Source organism: Dendrobates tinctorius, unplaced genomic scaffold (genome assembly GCF_039654945.1).
Source record: "Dendrobates tinctorius isolate UK_male_01 unplaced genomic scaffold, ASM3965494v1 ptg000130l, whole genome shotgun sequence".
Classification (NCBI taxonomy): domain Eukaryota; kingdom Metazoa; phylum Chordata; class Amphibia; order Anura; family Dendrobatidae; genus Dendrobates; species Dendrobates tinctorius.
The window spans coordinates 1078508-1096316 of record NW_027361798.1 but is presented as its reverse complement, the minus strand read 5'-3'; the positions used below and the strand labels follow the sequence as shown (position 1 = coordinate 1096316).

Below are 17809 nucleotides of genomic sequence, written 5' to 3'. Positions count from 1 at the left end.
CTGGTGCAGTCACTGTGTACATACATTACATTACTGATCCTGAGTTACATCCTGTATTATACTTCAGAGCTGCACTCACTATTCTGCTGGTGCAGTCACTGTGTACATACATTACATTATTGATTCTGAGTTACATCCTGTATTATACCCCAGAGCTGCACTCACTATTCTGCTGGTGCAGTCACTGTGTACATACATTACATTACTGATCCTGAGTTACATCCTGTATTATACCCCAGAGCTGCACTCACTATTCTGCTGGTGCAGTCTCTGTATATATACATTACTGATCCTGAGTTACATCCTGTATTATACTCCAGAGCTGCACTCACGATTCTGCCGGTGCAGTCACTCTGTACATACATTACTGATCCCGAGTTACATCCTGTATTATACTCCAGAGCTGCACTCACTATTCTGCTGATGCAGTCTCTGTGTACATACATTACATTACTGACCCTGAGTTACCTACTGTATTATACCCCAGAGCTGCACTCACTATTCTGCTGGTGCAGTCACTGTGTACATACATTACATTACTGATCCTGCGTTACATCCTGTATTATACCCAGAGCTGCACTCACTATTCTACTGGTGCAGTCACTGTGTACATACATTACATTACTGATCCTGAGTTACATCCTGTATTATACTCCAGAGCTGCACTCACTATTCTGCTGGTGCAGTCACATTGTATCGGCTGTTATTAAGCGTCCCGGGACCAAGGACTCATTTCCTATCCTTATTGCTAGGGGTGTCCTAGATCACCCTGCTCCTCAGACTACTTCTGATGGTGAAGACGCCGGGGCCACATACCTTGCCTTAGATTCTAAACCTGATTTCAGTTTGTACCCTTCCATCACCCAGGGAAAAGGGGAGTAGTGGTGTACTATAATACACCAACTAGACTAACCAGGAAAATACAAACAGGGATAAAGAAAATACCAATCATACAAATATACTCACACAAACCAGAGGAATGCATTGGGGAGTGGAGAATGGGGTTAAATCATAGTAGGAGAAGGAGGGGAAATTAACATGCACCCAACACCTAACAACAGTCTCAGATAAATCCACTAAACGCTTTCTTAAATATCAACCACCAACCAACAACTTCCAGCCATGCAGCATGAAGCTTCCAGGAGTTCTCAAGTGAGCATATTAACTCCTGCACTGCTAAAAGAAACCTGCACCGTTTAATATGAAGGAGAAGTCCATCTAATCAGTGCAGGAGAAATCAGATGCTGCAGTATTCTGGCTCCTCTCTGTTGCAGTAACCCCATGACAGTACCTCCCTTTCTACGAGAGACCTCCGGAACCTCAGAATCTGGTTTATCAGGATGTGCTACATATAAAGACTTGATCAGCCTGGTCGCATGACCGTCAGATCCTGGTATCCACATCTTCTCTTCAGGAATGTATGTCTTCCAGTGTAACAGATACTGAAGCAACCATCGAACTAAGCGAGAAACAGCGATCTTAGCTGTTTGAAATTCCAAATTTCCATCCACACTGAGCGGAGATGGTGGTAGCGGTGATGCTGCAGTTGACGCAACATATTTTTTAAGTATAGATCGATAGAACACATTATGAATCCTAAAAGTGGGCGACAAAGCAAGACGGAATGCTATGGGATTGTCGATGGCCAAAATCTTATAAGGACTGATGAACCTGGGACCCAGTTTCAAAGAGGGAACCTTCAACTGAATGTTCCCTGAGGACAACCATACCAAGTCACCAACACACAGGTCCTCACCCACCAAACGTCTCCGATCAGCCACACTCATCTTCCTCAAGAACACCCTGCCACACAAACATAATTGATGATGAAAACCGTTCTTCTTCAGGTATTCCAGAAGAACAATTCCATTAAATTTGCTAAACTGAGGATGAAACCCGTATGCCCCGAAGGCCCGAGTCTTACCAGTAGACCCATGACAATGATTATTTGCAGCAAATTCAGCTGGAGGTAAGTAGGTAACCCAGTCCTCCTGATTCCCAGACACAAAACACCAAACATAAGTCTCAGGATTCTGATTAACCCGTTCAGTTTGCTCATGAGACTGTGGGTGAAATGCTATCGAGAACGACAAATGGATCTCCAAACAAGTGCAAAAAGCCCTTCAAAATTGTAACCTCTTTACTTCTGAGGGTGGTTTGCATGTTAATGACCAGGCCAATTTTTTCAATTCTGATCTCAGTCCAGGGTCGGACTGGGGTGTCTGGGGCCCACCAGGGGAATGGACTCTAGGGGCCCACTCTACGGTTATATGCAAATATCTGTCAGTCGTTATCCCCATTATAGTGGAGCATCGGCTGTAAAGCACAGGCGGCTCCTGCACATCTACTCTGCGCTGCCATAACTGGGATGTATAATTGCAGTAGCTTACATTAATGGGGTTCTTTGGTTAAAACAAGTTATCACTGATCCATGGGCTCCACAGGATAGGTCATCACTTAGGTCCGACCATTAGAAACTGCACTGATTGGAATAATGAGGAAGTTTTATCCCTGATAGGACACTTGTCCCCATTTTAAAATGGAGTGGCAGGTGGGATATCTGACCGAAGCTCCATTCATTCTCTTTGGGGCTTCTATAAAAAAACAAGTTCAGCCACTGAGGAATGAATGGATCAGTGATCAAGTCAGACATGCCACTCCAGTCAAATGGGGATAAAAGCTCCGCATTCTACCGATTGGGTCCACATAGTCCGCCATAAAATATTATGGGCAACCACATATTCCGCCATACAGTATTATGGGCACCTCATAGTCCGCCATACTGTATTATGGGCAACCACATAGTCTGTCATACAGTATTATGGGCAACCACATAGTCCGCCATACAGTATTATGGGCAACCACATAGTCCGCCATACAGTATTATGGGCAACCACATAGTCCTCCATACAGTATTATGAGCACCCAAATAGTCCACCATACAGTATTATGGGAGACCACATAGTCCGCCATATAGTATTTTGAGCACCCACATAGTCCACCATACAGTATTATGGGCACCTCATAGTCTGGCATACAGTATTATGGGCACCACATAGTCCGCCATACATATTATGGCAACCATATAGTCTGCCATACAGTATTATGGGCACCTTATAGTCCGCCATACTGTATTATGGGCCTCATATAATGCTCCTCCATACAGTATTATGGGGCACTTGCTTCTTCATACAGTATTATGGGCCCCCTGCTCCTCCATGCAGCACATTATGGCCCCCCTGCTCCTCCATGCAGCATACTATGGCCTCCTCTGCTGCCCATCAGGTAGCCGGCACAGCTTCCAGGGAGCATGGTGACAAGAATGATATACTATTAAACTGCGTAGGCGACAACCGTGTGGCCCCCAGAAACCTATTTTTCCTCTCAGTGTGGCCCCATCAGGTAGCCGGCACAGCTTCCAGGGAGTGTGCTGAGATTATATATACTATTACACACTGCATAGGCGACCACCGTGGGGCCCCCAGACTGGTCGCCTACGCAGTGTAATAGTATATCTCACCACCCTCCCTGGAAGCTGTGCCGGCTACCTGATGGGGCCACAAAGAGAGGAAAAATAGGTCTCTGGGGGCCACGCGGTCGGCAGGAGTCAGGGAGCCTGGCGGAGAGCACACACCACCACCATCACACAGCCGGGCAAGCACTGCAGGACAGCGGTAGTCAGGAGCCGGCAGAGCAGAGCTGCATGACTCCGAGCAGGATGACACTGAACGCACTGGGCAGGCCGCAGGGCTGCAGGAGTCAGACAGGAAGCCCAGCAGAGAGTCCACAATACCACCACACAGCCGGGCCGGCACTGCAGGACAGCGGTAGTTGGGAGCCGGCAGAGCTGCATGACTCTGAGGAGGAGGACACTGGACACTCTGGGCAGGCCGCAGGGCTGCAGGAGTCAGACAGGAAGCCCGGCAGAGAGTCCACCACCACACAGCCGGGTCGGCGCTGCAGGACAGCGGTAGTCGGGAGCCGGCAGAGCTGCATGATCGATGAGGAGGACACTGGACGCACTGATGGTCCTGCAGCAGACACCGGAGGAATTGAAGTTGTCACAACTTTATTCCCACCTAAGACTTGGGGGCACAACAGCCACGTGAGTGAGCCGGGACTTGATAGCAAGGAGTCCCCGAAGCAGGCTACAGCTGTCTGCCGTACAAGTGGAGTTCAAAGGAACATCTGAAAGGAGGAACTTGGGTTTAACACACAACTACAAGTACCTCAGTATAAGCACTAGTGTGGAGATGTTCAGAACAGGCACACGAAAGGGAGAGCTGGAAAGGTTAATTCCATCTGCCTGGGAGTTGGCTGCGCCCCTGATCTGGAGACCGCAGCATTGAAGCGGGCACCTGTCTGTGCCAAGAACGTGAGTAAAAGAACTGGAACTGCATTCATCTGTCTCCTTGCCTTCTTCCTGCGCCAACCCACTCAGCAACTGCTACATCTCTGTGCCTAACACTGCACCATCTACTTCTCACTATCTCCTCATTTGCCAACCTCATCTACTCTGCCCTGAGACTAGAGCCCTACCTGTGGAGGGCAACAACATCATTGCTGCACCACACCATCTGTCCCAGAGAAGCAACCCTGCAGCGCTGGTCAAACTGACCAGAAACCACAGGTGGCGTCACGAATCATCTCAATGACTTTATCCCCATCACTCTACCCCTTTTACATGGATTTCACTGTGTTTGAGCGCCTTTGCCGGCTGCCGCAGTGTTTTCTTTGACTGGTCTCCCTGAGGTCAGTGATTGTTTCGTGATGTTGGTCTACTAGGCATTGCTCCCACCTAGCCAGAATCCTACTCCACACTGATGAGGGGCAACACCCCGAAACAGCTGTCTGTGGATGGATACCTGGCCTTGGTATTTCCCTTGTCATATCTGTAAACTCGTAAAGAGCTGGATATTGACTTAAAGGGCCACTTATATGGTGGTAATGGTGGTTTCCGAAAGCAGCCACCCCTTGGCTGGGTCCTTCCCTGGAGGAAGATCTGGCTAGTCCCGTGTTTGAGACTTAAATGAGGCTCCACGGACTTTATTTGCATATTCGTATTTCCCAGGGAGCATTGCACCTAGGAATTCACTGATTGAGCGCCTTTACCGGCTTCCGCAGTGTTTTCTTTGACTGGTCGCCCTGAGGTCAGTGATTGTTTCGTGATGTTGGTCTACTAAGCATTGCTCCCACCTAGCCAGAATCCTACTCCACACTGATGAGGGGCAACACCCCGAAATAGCTGTCTGTGGATAGATACCTGGCCTTGGTGTCATGATCTGAAGTGAACTTTTTTTCCTTTTGGCAAGTTGCCAAGGTGACTTGACTGTCCCCGGTGGTGGTTAGTGGTATCGCACCTTAGATTTTCAGTTTAAAGTTCTCTGTAATTATGATTCAGGTGTGGGGCTCTATAAATGAGTCTCAGGGTGTGTAATCACTGCTGGTGATATTCATTCTTTCATGGATTTTGAGTTGGTGAGAGCCTGGTGGAAGGATGGAGCTGAGGAGGAGTCCTGTGCAGCTTAGCCAGGGGGGAAGTGTGTCAGCTATGGTGTCTGGACGAAGGGCTGGCATGGCGTGGTGGGGACGCAGTGATGGTGTCAGCAAGAAGTGTCTGCATGGACTGGTGGAGTGGCGACTATGGAGAGTGGCACTCACCATGTGGGACTTGGCTGCTGAGCTGGACTCAAGCATGCTTGACTTCGTGTCAGAAGCTGAACTCATCTTTGGGACTCTGTTACTAAGCAGCAACAACTGGTGGTGGACTCTGCTCCAAGGCTGCACTATGGTGAAGGATCCTGTTATGGTGATGGATCCGGGTGGAGGAGAAGACGCACGCAGGTGGAGGGCTCTGTTGCAGGAGCATAAGCACAGAGCATAAAGCTAAGTGGTGTCCCCCTGTATTGTCTCTTTCCCTCATGTGTGTTGTTAGTGCAGTGGTGGGATTAGTTTCCGCACCGACCAATTCCCTAGTGAGGGTTTAGGGTCAGGGCGAGCAAGGGCGTTGAGGTACGCGTGCGGCGCCCAGTGCGGAACCGGCATAGGGAACGTTAGGAGTGCAGGGACACTGGCTCAGGGGAGCTCAGGAGGTCTCCAATTCCCTTTTCCCTATCGCAGGGCCCACCATTGTTAATGTTTCCCAGGTCCCCCTTATTATTTAAATTTGCCGTACTGGAGGCGGCGGGGTTTCCAGAATTTATATTAACGTGTAATACCTAAATTCGCCAGGTGGAGGCGGTGTATCCATCTGCACGTTTTATTATTTAAATTCGCCCCACTGGAGGCGCTGTATCCAGGGTCACGTGTGTTATGGGTTCGCCTTGCGGTAACATCTGCGTCCAGACACGCGTGACCGTGACACTTGGTATTTCCCTTGTCATATCTGTAAACTCGTAGAGAGCTGGATATTGACTTAAAGGGCCACTTAATATGGTGGTAATAGTGGTTTCCGAAAGGAGCCACCCCTTGGCTGGGTTCTTCCCTGGAGGAAGATCTGGCTAGTCCCATGTTTGAGACTCTTAAATGAGGCTCCAAGGACTTTATTTGCATATTCCCTTTTACATGGATGCCCAGGGCCACAGACCAGGTCACTGCTACTGTGACACTCCCCTCTGAGATACCGGCCCAGAAGCGGGCACCCCACGGCCCTGACGGGCGATCCAGGAGCCCGACAGAGAGCCCACAACACCACCACACAGCTGGGCCAGCACAGCAGGGCAGCGGTAGTCGGGAGCCGGCAGAGCTGCATGACCGAGGAGGAGGACACTGGACGCACTGGGCAGGCCGCAGGGCTGCAGGAGTCAGACAGGGAGCCCGTCAGAGAGTCCACCACCCACCACCACACAGCCGAGGACACTGGATGCACAGACCCTGACTCTCCCCTTCCCCTGTTATTTTCTACTCACCGGACCAGAGGGTTCAGGGCTGCCTGTGTACACACTGAGGGAGCTGGAGCAGCAGGGTGAGCGATGCAGAGCATGGCAGGCCGGCAGCATCCTTTTCTTGTCTGAATGCTGGCGCTGCTATTAGCCAGGCAGCAGCCAGCTACAGAAGAGGAAATAAGAGCACGGGGCGGTTGTCACCGCCCATCAAGAACAGGCCGCGCAAACCACTGCAGCAAGGTCATGCGGCGGCCAGGGTGAGAGCGGGTGAGTGACTCATCGCTCTCTTCAGACTCTCAGGAGCCGCCGGAGCTAGCCAGCCAGGGGGTCGCCGCCCGATCGCGTGTGGCGCAAAGGTACGTGCACGCGCGCGGCGCGTCCCTGCTGCTCTTAAAGGGCCAAAACATTTAATGGGGCAAGAAATATAAAGGGCCCCCCGCGACCCTCGGGGCCCACCGGGCATTTACCCGGTACCCCGCCAGGCCAGACTGAGCCTGCCACAGTCCCTTTATGACATAGAAGAATATTTAGAATTGAGAATCCTCAGTGGTTGATACCTTTTAATGGCTAACTGAAAAGATGGCAACACATTGCAAGCTTTTGAGACTACTCAGGTCTCTTCATCAGGCTAGACTAATACATCATCTGAAGAATCACATATTTATACACAAAACAGCACAGAAATAATGCAATAGATAAGACAAGTGATGTGAAGCAGAATTGTCAATATGGAAGAGGGATAGACATAAATATTGGAACAGTTCATAGATAAGGAGTGTGAAAGTTTTATTGTCCTCTGATTGGGGTCTGGTTCTGTGTTGTGAAGCCCCCACAAGGTCTGTGGAGCAAATTCCTTAATTGATGTAAAAAGACATAAATCCATGCGACACATTCATTCCTGCACAGACTTTGTCAAAGGTCATCATAAATTTATACTCCCAAACTCTTCTGTCTCTCTGAGACTTGAAGTTACCTTTTAATACAAGTAATTTAATGTCCATCATGCTATGACCGGGGATACAAAAATGTTTTGCCACAGGTAGATCCATTCTTTTTTCTCTTATTGTGTGATGATGAGAATTCCTCCTTGTTCTTAGTTTTTGCCCAGTCTCCCCCACATACAGACCCCCAGTTAGACATTTATGAGGTAACTAGATGGTGGCCCGATTCTAACGCATTGGGTATTCATTCTCTCTCTCTCCCTGCGCCGCAAATCTCCAGACGGAGGTGTGCGTCATTCGAATGGGCTGATTGGTCGCGGCCGGCCGGGCGCGACCAGTCTGCGCCGCAGGATTTCCGTGCCAGACAGACAGAATTAGAAGATTATATAGTAGATAACTCTGGAACGCTTCAATGGATCTTGGCGATTCTAAGACTGTTTTTTTCATGACATATTGTACTTCATGATAGTGGTAAAATTTCTTCGATATAACTTCTGTTTATCTATAATCACAAAAATTTGCCCAAACTTTTTTTTACTTTATCCCCTACCGGGTGATATACCACAGACCAACCATATCACTTTTGTGGTAGTCAAAAGGTAAAATAAATAATTGGTACCAGACAATGGTATATCAATAATAAAATTTCATCCTTTATTATGACATTTAAAACAAGTACAAAAGAAAGATGCTGGAAAGAAAGGAGGGACTAACAATCCATAGGAAATACCACTACAGCAATATAACTAATGTCAAAGACATCCACACAATATAATACGCATTAACATAACTGCGCTCGAGATAGAGAAGCAAGCACCCACAATATCCCTTAATGATACAATTGCCCCCACGGGTATACCCAATTAGAAATTGTATGGTGTACAGTCATCTCCCTAAGTGTCCTCTTAATAACGCAATCCCTATGTATGGTATGGAAGCATGTGGCCAATGATGTCTGATACATACCAGTATCAGCTTGTGGAGATGCCTGGACGTCCCTCTGCCCTGATGCGCGTTTCGCACAGCTTCTTCGGGAGGCAGATCTTGGCGATTCTAAGACTGCTTTTTCATGACATATTGTACTTCACGTTAGTGGTAAAATTTCTTCGATATAACTTACGTTTATTTATGAAAAAAATGGAAATATGGCAAAAATTTTGAAAATTTTGCAATTTTCAAACTTGAATTTTTATGCCCTTAAATCAGAGAAATACTGTATGTCACACAAAATAGTTGTCGTAATAACATTTCCCACATGTCTACTTTACATCAGCACATTTTTGGAAACCATTTTTTTTTTGTTAGGAAGTTATAAGGGTTAAAAGTTGACCAGCGATTTCTCATTTTTACAACAAAATTTACAAAACCATTTTTTTAGGGACCACATCACATCTGAAGTCACTTTGAGGGGTCTATATGGCAGAAAATACCCAAAAGTGAAATCACTCTAAAAATTTCAACCCTCAAGCTGATCAAAACCACATTTAAGAAGTTTATTAATCCTTTAGGTGTTTCACAGGTGCAGAAGCAATATGGAAGTAAAAAATGAACATTTAACTTTTTAGTCACAAAAATTATCTTTTAGCAACAATCTTTTTATTTTCACAGGGGTAAAAGGAGAAATTGGACCCAAAAAGTTGTCCAATTTGTCCTGAGTATGCTGATACCCCATGTGTGGGGGGAACCACTGTTTGGACACATGGCAGGGCTCAGAAGGGAGTGGAAGGAACGCCGTTTGACTTTTTCAACCTAAAATTGTCTGGAATTGAGATCAGACGCCATGTCGCGTTTGGCGAGCCCCTGATTTGCCTAAACAGTAGAAACCTCCCACATGTGACCCCATTATGGAAACTAGACCCCCTAAGGAACTTATCTAGAGATGTGGTGAGAATTTTGAACCCCCAAGTGGTTCACTAAATTTATAATGCCCGGGCGTGAAAATAAAAAAATCCTATTTTTTCCCCACATAAAAATTTTCCAAGGGAAATTGGACCCCAATAGTTGTTGTCCAATTTGTCCTGAGTACGCTGGTACCCCATATGTGGGAAAAATCTCTTTGGGCACATGTCGGGGCTTGGAAGGGAAGTAGTGACATTTTGGAATGCAGACTTTGATGGAATGGTCTGCCGACATCATGTTCCGTTTGCAGAGCCCCTGATGTGCCTAAACAGTAAAAAAAAAACACAAGTGACATCATTTTGGAAACTAGACCCCCAAGGAACTTATCTAGATGTGCCCCCTTTTTGGAACTAATCTACTGTTACCTATAAATCTAAGCAAATTAGTAGTGCATTGAGGTGTGGTACAATTTGAAGCAATCTTTCATACACAGGCCAGGTTTTTCGGGGCAGGTGTTGCATTGATAAGTGGAGTCCTTGTGTATTCCTCTTTTGTAAGACAAAAAACGCTGGGTGCACCACAATGGGATAATACAATCACTTGAATAGCAAGGTACTACTACATGTATGGAAGAAACCGCAATCAATGCAAGAAAAAAAGGGCCATAACATATGACTAGCGCACACTTGAAAGTACAAAATGTAAATAGTCCTTTATTAACATGACAACACACATGAAGTTAAAAACAAGTAAAAACAAACTGTCCGTGCCCGTGTCCCACTAGGGACAACCACAAAGTGTCACACGTGCATCAACATGAATATAATAATGGGTAAGCATCATGAGGTAACTTGACTGCTGATAATGATTAAACAGAGTAACACCTATAATATAATGCACCCCAATAATGGGGAATGAGAAAAGGCTAAGTTACTAGTCTAGAAATACATACAAGATAAGTCAAAAACCTCAAGAATATGTAAAAGCAAGTACCCCTAGTTTAATCCAAATGAGCATATAGCCATCAAGGGCATCCCCATGAGCAGCAAATAACTAACCTATTCCTGTTTTGTAACACACTCAGCACCTTTTTTGCGGCTTACCTTTTCTTTCAGTTAGCGGGACCACCCCCAGGAAAAGCTGACCTGGTACAATACGAGTACCTTCTGTTCCGGAAATACTGGGGCCCACTCCTTCCGGAGCGCCAAATATCAGGGCCTTAACCACTGCCTCCTGGAACTAAAGGTACGATGTATCGGTGTGGCTTGCACATCATGACAGCAGGAAAGCGTTGAGCATTGCCATTTGTACGATGTGCACGGCCAGCTTTTTGTACCACGCCATGACTTTCTCAAAGCACTATACGGTTGGAGGAGTTGATCGGAGAGATCAATGCCCCCCATGTTTTTGTTCTAGCCCAGTACACAGTCCGGTTTGCTGACCTGTGTAGAGTTACCTCGTACAGTACTGAGGGCACTGCCATCAACATGCATGGTGGTCAAGAGAAGGACATCCCTCTTGTCCTTGTATTTGACCACCAGCAGGTGGTCTCTGCTGTCACCCCTTCTGAGCATCTGCCTAAGTAGCGTTTTCGAGAGGCCTATCTGATTTTTGCAGACAGTGCCGGAGGCTGCGGTACCTCGTACAGAAAGGGATTTGTAGAGTGGGATGCTAGTATAAAAGTTATCGGTTTAGAGGTGATAACCTTTATCCAGCAGTGGGTGCACCAAATCCCACACAATTTTCCTACTCACTCCCAGGACAGGAGGACATTCAGGGGGTTCTGAACAGACGGTCAAAGTTGGAGTCTTCTCGTGGGGGACACTGTGCATTATCGGTATAATTCAGGATTTCTGGATGGCCTCAAAGCGCGTCCGGGCCATGACCATTCAGAACACTGGAGTGTTCTATAAAATATCAACACTCCAATATTGCAGAAGTTCTGGCTTCTTCAGAATCCCCATGTGAAGGACCAGGCCCCAAACTGCATCATTTCAACTGCGTCTACAGTAGACCAGTTAGAATATGATGAACCGGGGTTTTTTGCCAAAAATTGATGAGCGTACAAATTAGTTTGGTCCATCATGAGGTTAACAAAATCCTAAGAGAAAAAGACATTGAAAAAGTCTATTTCTGTGAGGCTGGTGGTATCAAACTTGATTCCTGATTCTGCCACAAAATCAGGAATCAGCGTTATTTTCGAGGGCAAGGTCCATACGGGATCCACAATGGGGTGCGCTGGTTCAGCTTCATCTTCGGGAATGGTTGGTGATGCCTCATCATTTGTCCTGGGATGTCTGCGTGGCGGTTCCGCAGGACCCGAGGAGGAAGATGAGGAGGAGGAGGAAGAGGATAAGCATGAGGATGAAGAATCCAAAAAGTCAAGAAATATGGGATCCTCTCTCTCTCACTATCAGCGTCGGAGGCACGGAAAACATATGCCTCCTCCAATGAATAGCGCTGTTGGGATGAGCGTGACAGGCGGGACATGGTGCTTGTGTGTACTTTATTTATAACTGTATGTGTATGTGTGGGGGTATAGTGATTGGTGCAAACTTGTCTGAACAAGCTAAAAGAAAAAAAGCAAATAGGGAGATAAAAATGCCTGTGAAACAAAGTGTAAAATAGCAGGCACCAGCTCTGATAAATCAATTGCATCACTTATCAAAGTTTGGCAGCTGCTGGTTGTGTGCACGGAGGTGGCGCAATGGGGGATGAAAAAAATGGAAAACAGAGGGCACGAGCTCTGGTAAGTGAACTGCGTCACTTATCAACGTTTGGCAGGTGCTGGATGTGCACACGGAGGTGGCGTAAAGGGGGCTGAGAATAAAAAGTGTGCACGAGTTGATCGGTCAACTGCATCACCAATCAACTCTCGGCGGCTGCTAAATATGCGCACGGAGGCGGTGCAAAGGGGAGTGGAGGGGGGAAAAGAGGGGGGGGGAGGGGGATGGTGGGATTGAAGTAGATGAAGACAGATCTGGCAGGGATCAGGGATCAACACTTATGATTGTAGTCCCTCTTCTTTCTTCTGTCTTCATTCTTCAGCAGGGATTATGGTGTTACAAGCTTCTGTAGCACCACAAAGCCCAGCATAGGAGATCTGACAGTGTGACCGCTCTGCAGGAATCCTCAGCTAGTGTGAGGACATGCAGAGCAGTCACACACAGTTCTGAGACAGGTGACAGACAGGTCACAGCAGCTGTCATACTATCTATAAACAGAGAGATGGTGAGGGAACAATTAGCTATTTTACATGAATTTACATCTCCTAGTCCAGATGATTTGCATTTTAGGGTACTGAAAGAGTTAGCACGGTAAATTGCAGAACCCTAGCAACAATATTTGAAAAATACAGGAAAAGGGCAAATGTTGTCCCTTTGTTCAAAAATAGGAAAGAAAATGGAGCCAGGAAATTACAGGCCAGTGAGCCTTACTGCTATACCAGGAAAGATCTTTGAAAAAAATATTAAACAGCATGTATGTAAGTACTTGGATAAGAATACAGTAATTAAACAGAGCCAGCATGGGTTTGTAGCAAAGAAGCCATGCCAGACTAATTTCCTTCTATGATGGAATCACTGACTGGGTGGATCAGGGAAATGCGGTAGATATAGTATATCTCGACTTCAGCAAAACATTAGATAAAGTATCTCATACTATCCTTAATGAAAAAATGACCAAGTATGGGACTGACAAGGCAATGAACAATGAAAACGACATCTACAAAATGGAAGGAATAGAACTAAGCAACAGCATATGTAAAAAAGACTTAGGTATACTAATAGATCACAGACTGCACATGAGTCAACAGTGTGATGCAGCAGCAAAAAAGGCAAACACAGTTCTAGGATATGTTAAGAGAAGCATAGAGTCTAGATCACATGAAGTAAATAACCCCCTTTACTCCTCCTTGGTCAGGCCTCATCTGGAATACTTTGTCCATTTCTAGGATGTATAAGAGAAGCATAGAGTCTACATCACGTGAAGTAATTATCCCCCTCTACTCTCTCCTTGGTCGGCCCTCATCTGGAATACTGTGCCAGTTCTGGGCACCACATTTTAAAAAAGACATTGAAAAACTGTAGATAATTCAGAGAAGCGCTACCAGAATGGCGAGCGAACTGCAAAATGTGTCCTACGAGGAACAGTTAAAGGATCTGGGAATATTTAGCTTGCAAAAAGGAAGGCTAAGAGGACACTTAATAGCTGCCTACAAATATCTGTTGTAGTAGAGCAGGGGTGGGGTACCTCAGGCCCCAGGGCCATTTACGGCCCACGATGACCTTTTATCAGGCCACCGAGCAGATTCTCAGGGACTGTATTCTTGGCCAGGGAGCTGTATTTTGATTGCAACAATCTCATTAATTTCTTCTTGCTCTGTGAGTACACACACGCAGTGTTCACTACTGAACATTGAAGGGCATGCAATGAAAGATTAAGTCATGAAACCAGTGCCAGAGTCAGGATGTACTTTGTGGGTGGAGTTTGTACGGCCCCCGAAGGATGGTATAAATATCCAAATGGCCTTTGGCAGAAAAAAGATTCCTCACCCCTGTAATAGAGTATAAACAACTGTCATCTAATGATGATGGGTTACCGTCGAAACACGTTGTGGACTTATCAAATACACCCATGTCCTGTAGTTCCTAGCGCTCCGTTGACTGTTCTTTAAACTCTACTACTGCACCTACCTCCATTGGAGGCAGATGGGTGGAGCTGTGTTTGACCTGCTTGCTTTACTAACCCGGCTAGTCTGCTTTCTCTGCACTCCCCAGTGACCGCAACCTATCTGACTGTTACAAATATCTGTTGGGCTGTTACAGTGTAGAGGGATCATCCTTATTCTCATTTGAACATGAAAACATGAGAAGCAATGGAATGAAGCTGAAAGGGAGAAGGTACAGATTAGATATTAGAAAAGACTTTTTGACAGTTAGGGTGATCAATGAGTGGAACAGGCTGCCACGAGAGGTGGTGATGAATTCTCCTTCATTGGAAGTCTTCAAACAGAGGCTGGACAGACATCTGTCTGAGGGTTTAGTGAACCCTGCATTAAACTCCCTTCAGTCAATAAAAGTGAATGCCCTCATCATCTCCCGCCTTGACTTCTGAAACATCTTCCTCTGTGACCTCCCTGCTAACACACTTGCACCTTTCCAGTCTGGCCTTAATTCTGCTGCTCGACTAACCCACCTTTTTACTCATTTCTCCTCTGCTTTTCCCCTCTGCAAATCCCTTCATTGGCTCACAATTCTCTAACATATCCAAAATAAACTGCTAATACTGACCGAAAAAGTCATCCATAATCTGTCATCTTAATATATCTATGAACTAATCTTCTGATATATTCCCATATGTTATCCTTACTCCTCACAAGACCACCTCATCTCCTCTGCTCTCCTATGTTCCTTATCTAATTACTTCCAAGACTCCTCCTGAACCTCTCTCGTCCTCTGGAGTCCAGAGCCCAAAGACAACTGATTTTTTTCCCAGCGTTGAAACCTTCAGACACAACCTGGAGACTCATCTTATCAGGAAGGTCGGCGGCCTGCAATGACCCCACTGTCACCTCATTACATCCTGTAGTAACAGCGCTGCCCTATCCCATCCACAGTAACAACACTGTCCTTCTCTGTTCTTCTGTGTCCTTCCCCAATACCCTGCAGATGTTAAGCCCATGAGGGCACGGTCCTCTTCCCCTGTTTTTTGTACTTGTGTGTGCTTTTTATTTGTATTATATGCCTGTAATCCCTCTCCGTATATTCAGCACTCTGGAATCATTGGTGCTCCAAAATAAATCATAATATTCTGATCTTTGTCTCACAGCTAAAGTTCAGCAGGAGATAGATCAGGTGACCAAGTCCCTGCGATCCCCTGAGATCATGGACAAGCCCCAGCTGGCTTATACAAACGCCGTCATCCATGAAGCACAGCGAGTTTTTGACCTGGCACCAACTGCTCTTTTACATGCCGTCACTGAAGACATCAAGTTTAGAGGTTATACCATCCCGAAGGTACGCAGCAATTCTTACAATGTGCGTTTTCTAGATTTTCTTACACAATACTGAAGAAGTTATTGGACAATTTTTTGAAACAAGCAAATGGAAATATTAAAAAAAGTATTTTGCACCCCTCAGTCTTGTAAAAAGATGACATTATAAACAGCTGATGCCACTCAGCTTTCCCCAATCATGGGCGCCTTCATGCAATTTTGCTTTGAATTGCAACGTTTTTGTAGAAAACCCATTGGAAAACATGTTTATGGTACCATATCTCTATCGGAAGTATATAAGTTGTGTTGTATTCTAGTGAGATACAGCTATATAGTTCATATATAAAAACTGACTAGAGATGGGCAGATCGATTTGTGAGACTCTGCTCCATCGGCCAGGTCAGAAGACTCCAGTTGCTGGACGGGATGCTCTAGAACCTCTTACCTTCCTGGACCTTCCAGGCACAGCTTTTGATTAGCCAGGCACGACTACTGATCTGGCCAATGGACGAAAGTCCTACGAACAGATCCGCCCATCTCCGTATCTGACGATTGGTACATAGTTAGGAAATTCTGGGTCTTCTCTGATCCTCATGAACTATATACGGTACATTCATGTAACACTTGATCTTTCTTGGTATCAGGGAACGGCTGTGATCCCCTTCCTCACATCAGTCCTACAAGACCCATCTCAGTGGGAAACTCCAGAAGAGTTCAACCCTCAGCATTTTCTGAACGAGGATGGGCAGTTTCGACCCAGGATGGCGTTCATGGCATTTTCAGCAGGTGAGAACCAAAGATGGAAATATCAGAGAGAAGACAAATGGAGCATCTGGGATTCTGGGCAAAGTGCAGAATTGGGGTCTAGAGAGACCAGACCATGTTAACAAAAATTAAATTTTCAGAGAATAACTTATCCATGAATCATATTACTCTGGAAAAATCCAGTGAACAGGTGAATTTGAATTTTACCTGATCCGCTCATCTCTAATTAAAGCTGAGGCATCGGGTCCCTTAGGTCTAAATATATGAAGTGATTTGAGCAATTTTTTGGTAACTATCACTAATAATATTGCTAAAATAGTTTTATTTTATTTTGGTTATTATGTCTGCCCTATTCAAAATATTTTTGGATATAATTAATTATACGTGTTAGGGGTGGGATGGTTTATAGCGTTCTGAAGTCAGGCGGCCGCAGCTCTAAAGCCAGGCTACCAGGAGGAATTTAAATTTATTCCTTCTGGCAGCCTCCGGATTTCAGAGTTGTTCTGATGCGGCTTCAGTCACTGCTTCTTACCTAGTGACTTGAGCAGCTGTGTTTGTGCCCTGGCCTATTGACTGACAGCTATGTTTGCACTGATACATTACTGTCACACTGTGATGGTCTACAATAAGGAAGGGGGGCCTCAAACTGTCCCTGGAACTGGGATCCTAATTAACTCTGTCCCAGGGGTAGTCTTGAAGGTAGAGAGTAGTCTTGACTCTCGGACCTTATAATGCTCTTGATAAACCCTGATCTGTCACCTCCCCCATCTCATGAGGCATGAGACAGAAATATAAGGTAATAAACAAGATTCAAAGACAAAACAGGTATAACAGAAGGCAGCAAACATACAATCAATCACCAAAGGTAGAGAAGTATATAGGAAAACAAAGGAATGTACCAACCAAATGGGAATAGGACAATGAGGAAAGCGTACACCCAAAAACAGCCCACAACAATCAACAGCAGCTCCAATGATCTCCTGTTCAGCACAATGTCTCCATGGAGCTAGGAAGTAAAGCTTTCAAAGGCAAGATGTAAGGAGGTCAGGGTGGTAGTCATGGCAAGGAGCTGCTGTATCGCCACACCCTGACACCCCACAAAGGAAACATGAAGTAGAACACTCACTTTAGATTCTAGGGTTCCTTCTGCTTCAGCCATCCTGGCCCCAGATTCCCGGTTCTCACAAAGGACTCCAAAATCCATATCCATGCTTAACAGTTCAACTTTACTTAGTAATAGGGTTCTTATTACAGATGCAGCACAGTTCTCATGCAATGACATTCCTGGAGCTTTCCCTGTCAATCTCTGGTCCTCCTGGCAATCTCGGCCCTGCTGGACAATCCCTGTCCCATCAGATGATCTCTATCTCTCCTGGCAATCTCTG

General features: G+C 45.9%; 1 protein-coding gene across 1 annotated transcript in view; it reads left to right on the top strand.

Moving 5' to 3' along the window:
- Positions 1-17809, top strand: part of LOC141047911 (cytochrome P450 2B19-like) — a 310299-nt gene that overhangs the window by 279502 nt on the left and 12988 nt on the right. The window contains exons 8-9 of the mRNA XM_073543231.1: positions 15494-15681; positions 16304-16445. Coding sequence (XP_073399332.1) covers positions 15494-15681; positions 16304-16445 — 330 coding nt within the window. The remainder of the gene's footprint in view (positions 1-15493; positions 15682-16303; positions 16446-17809) is intronic.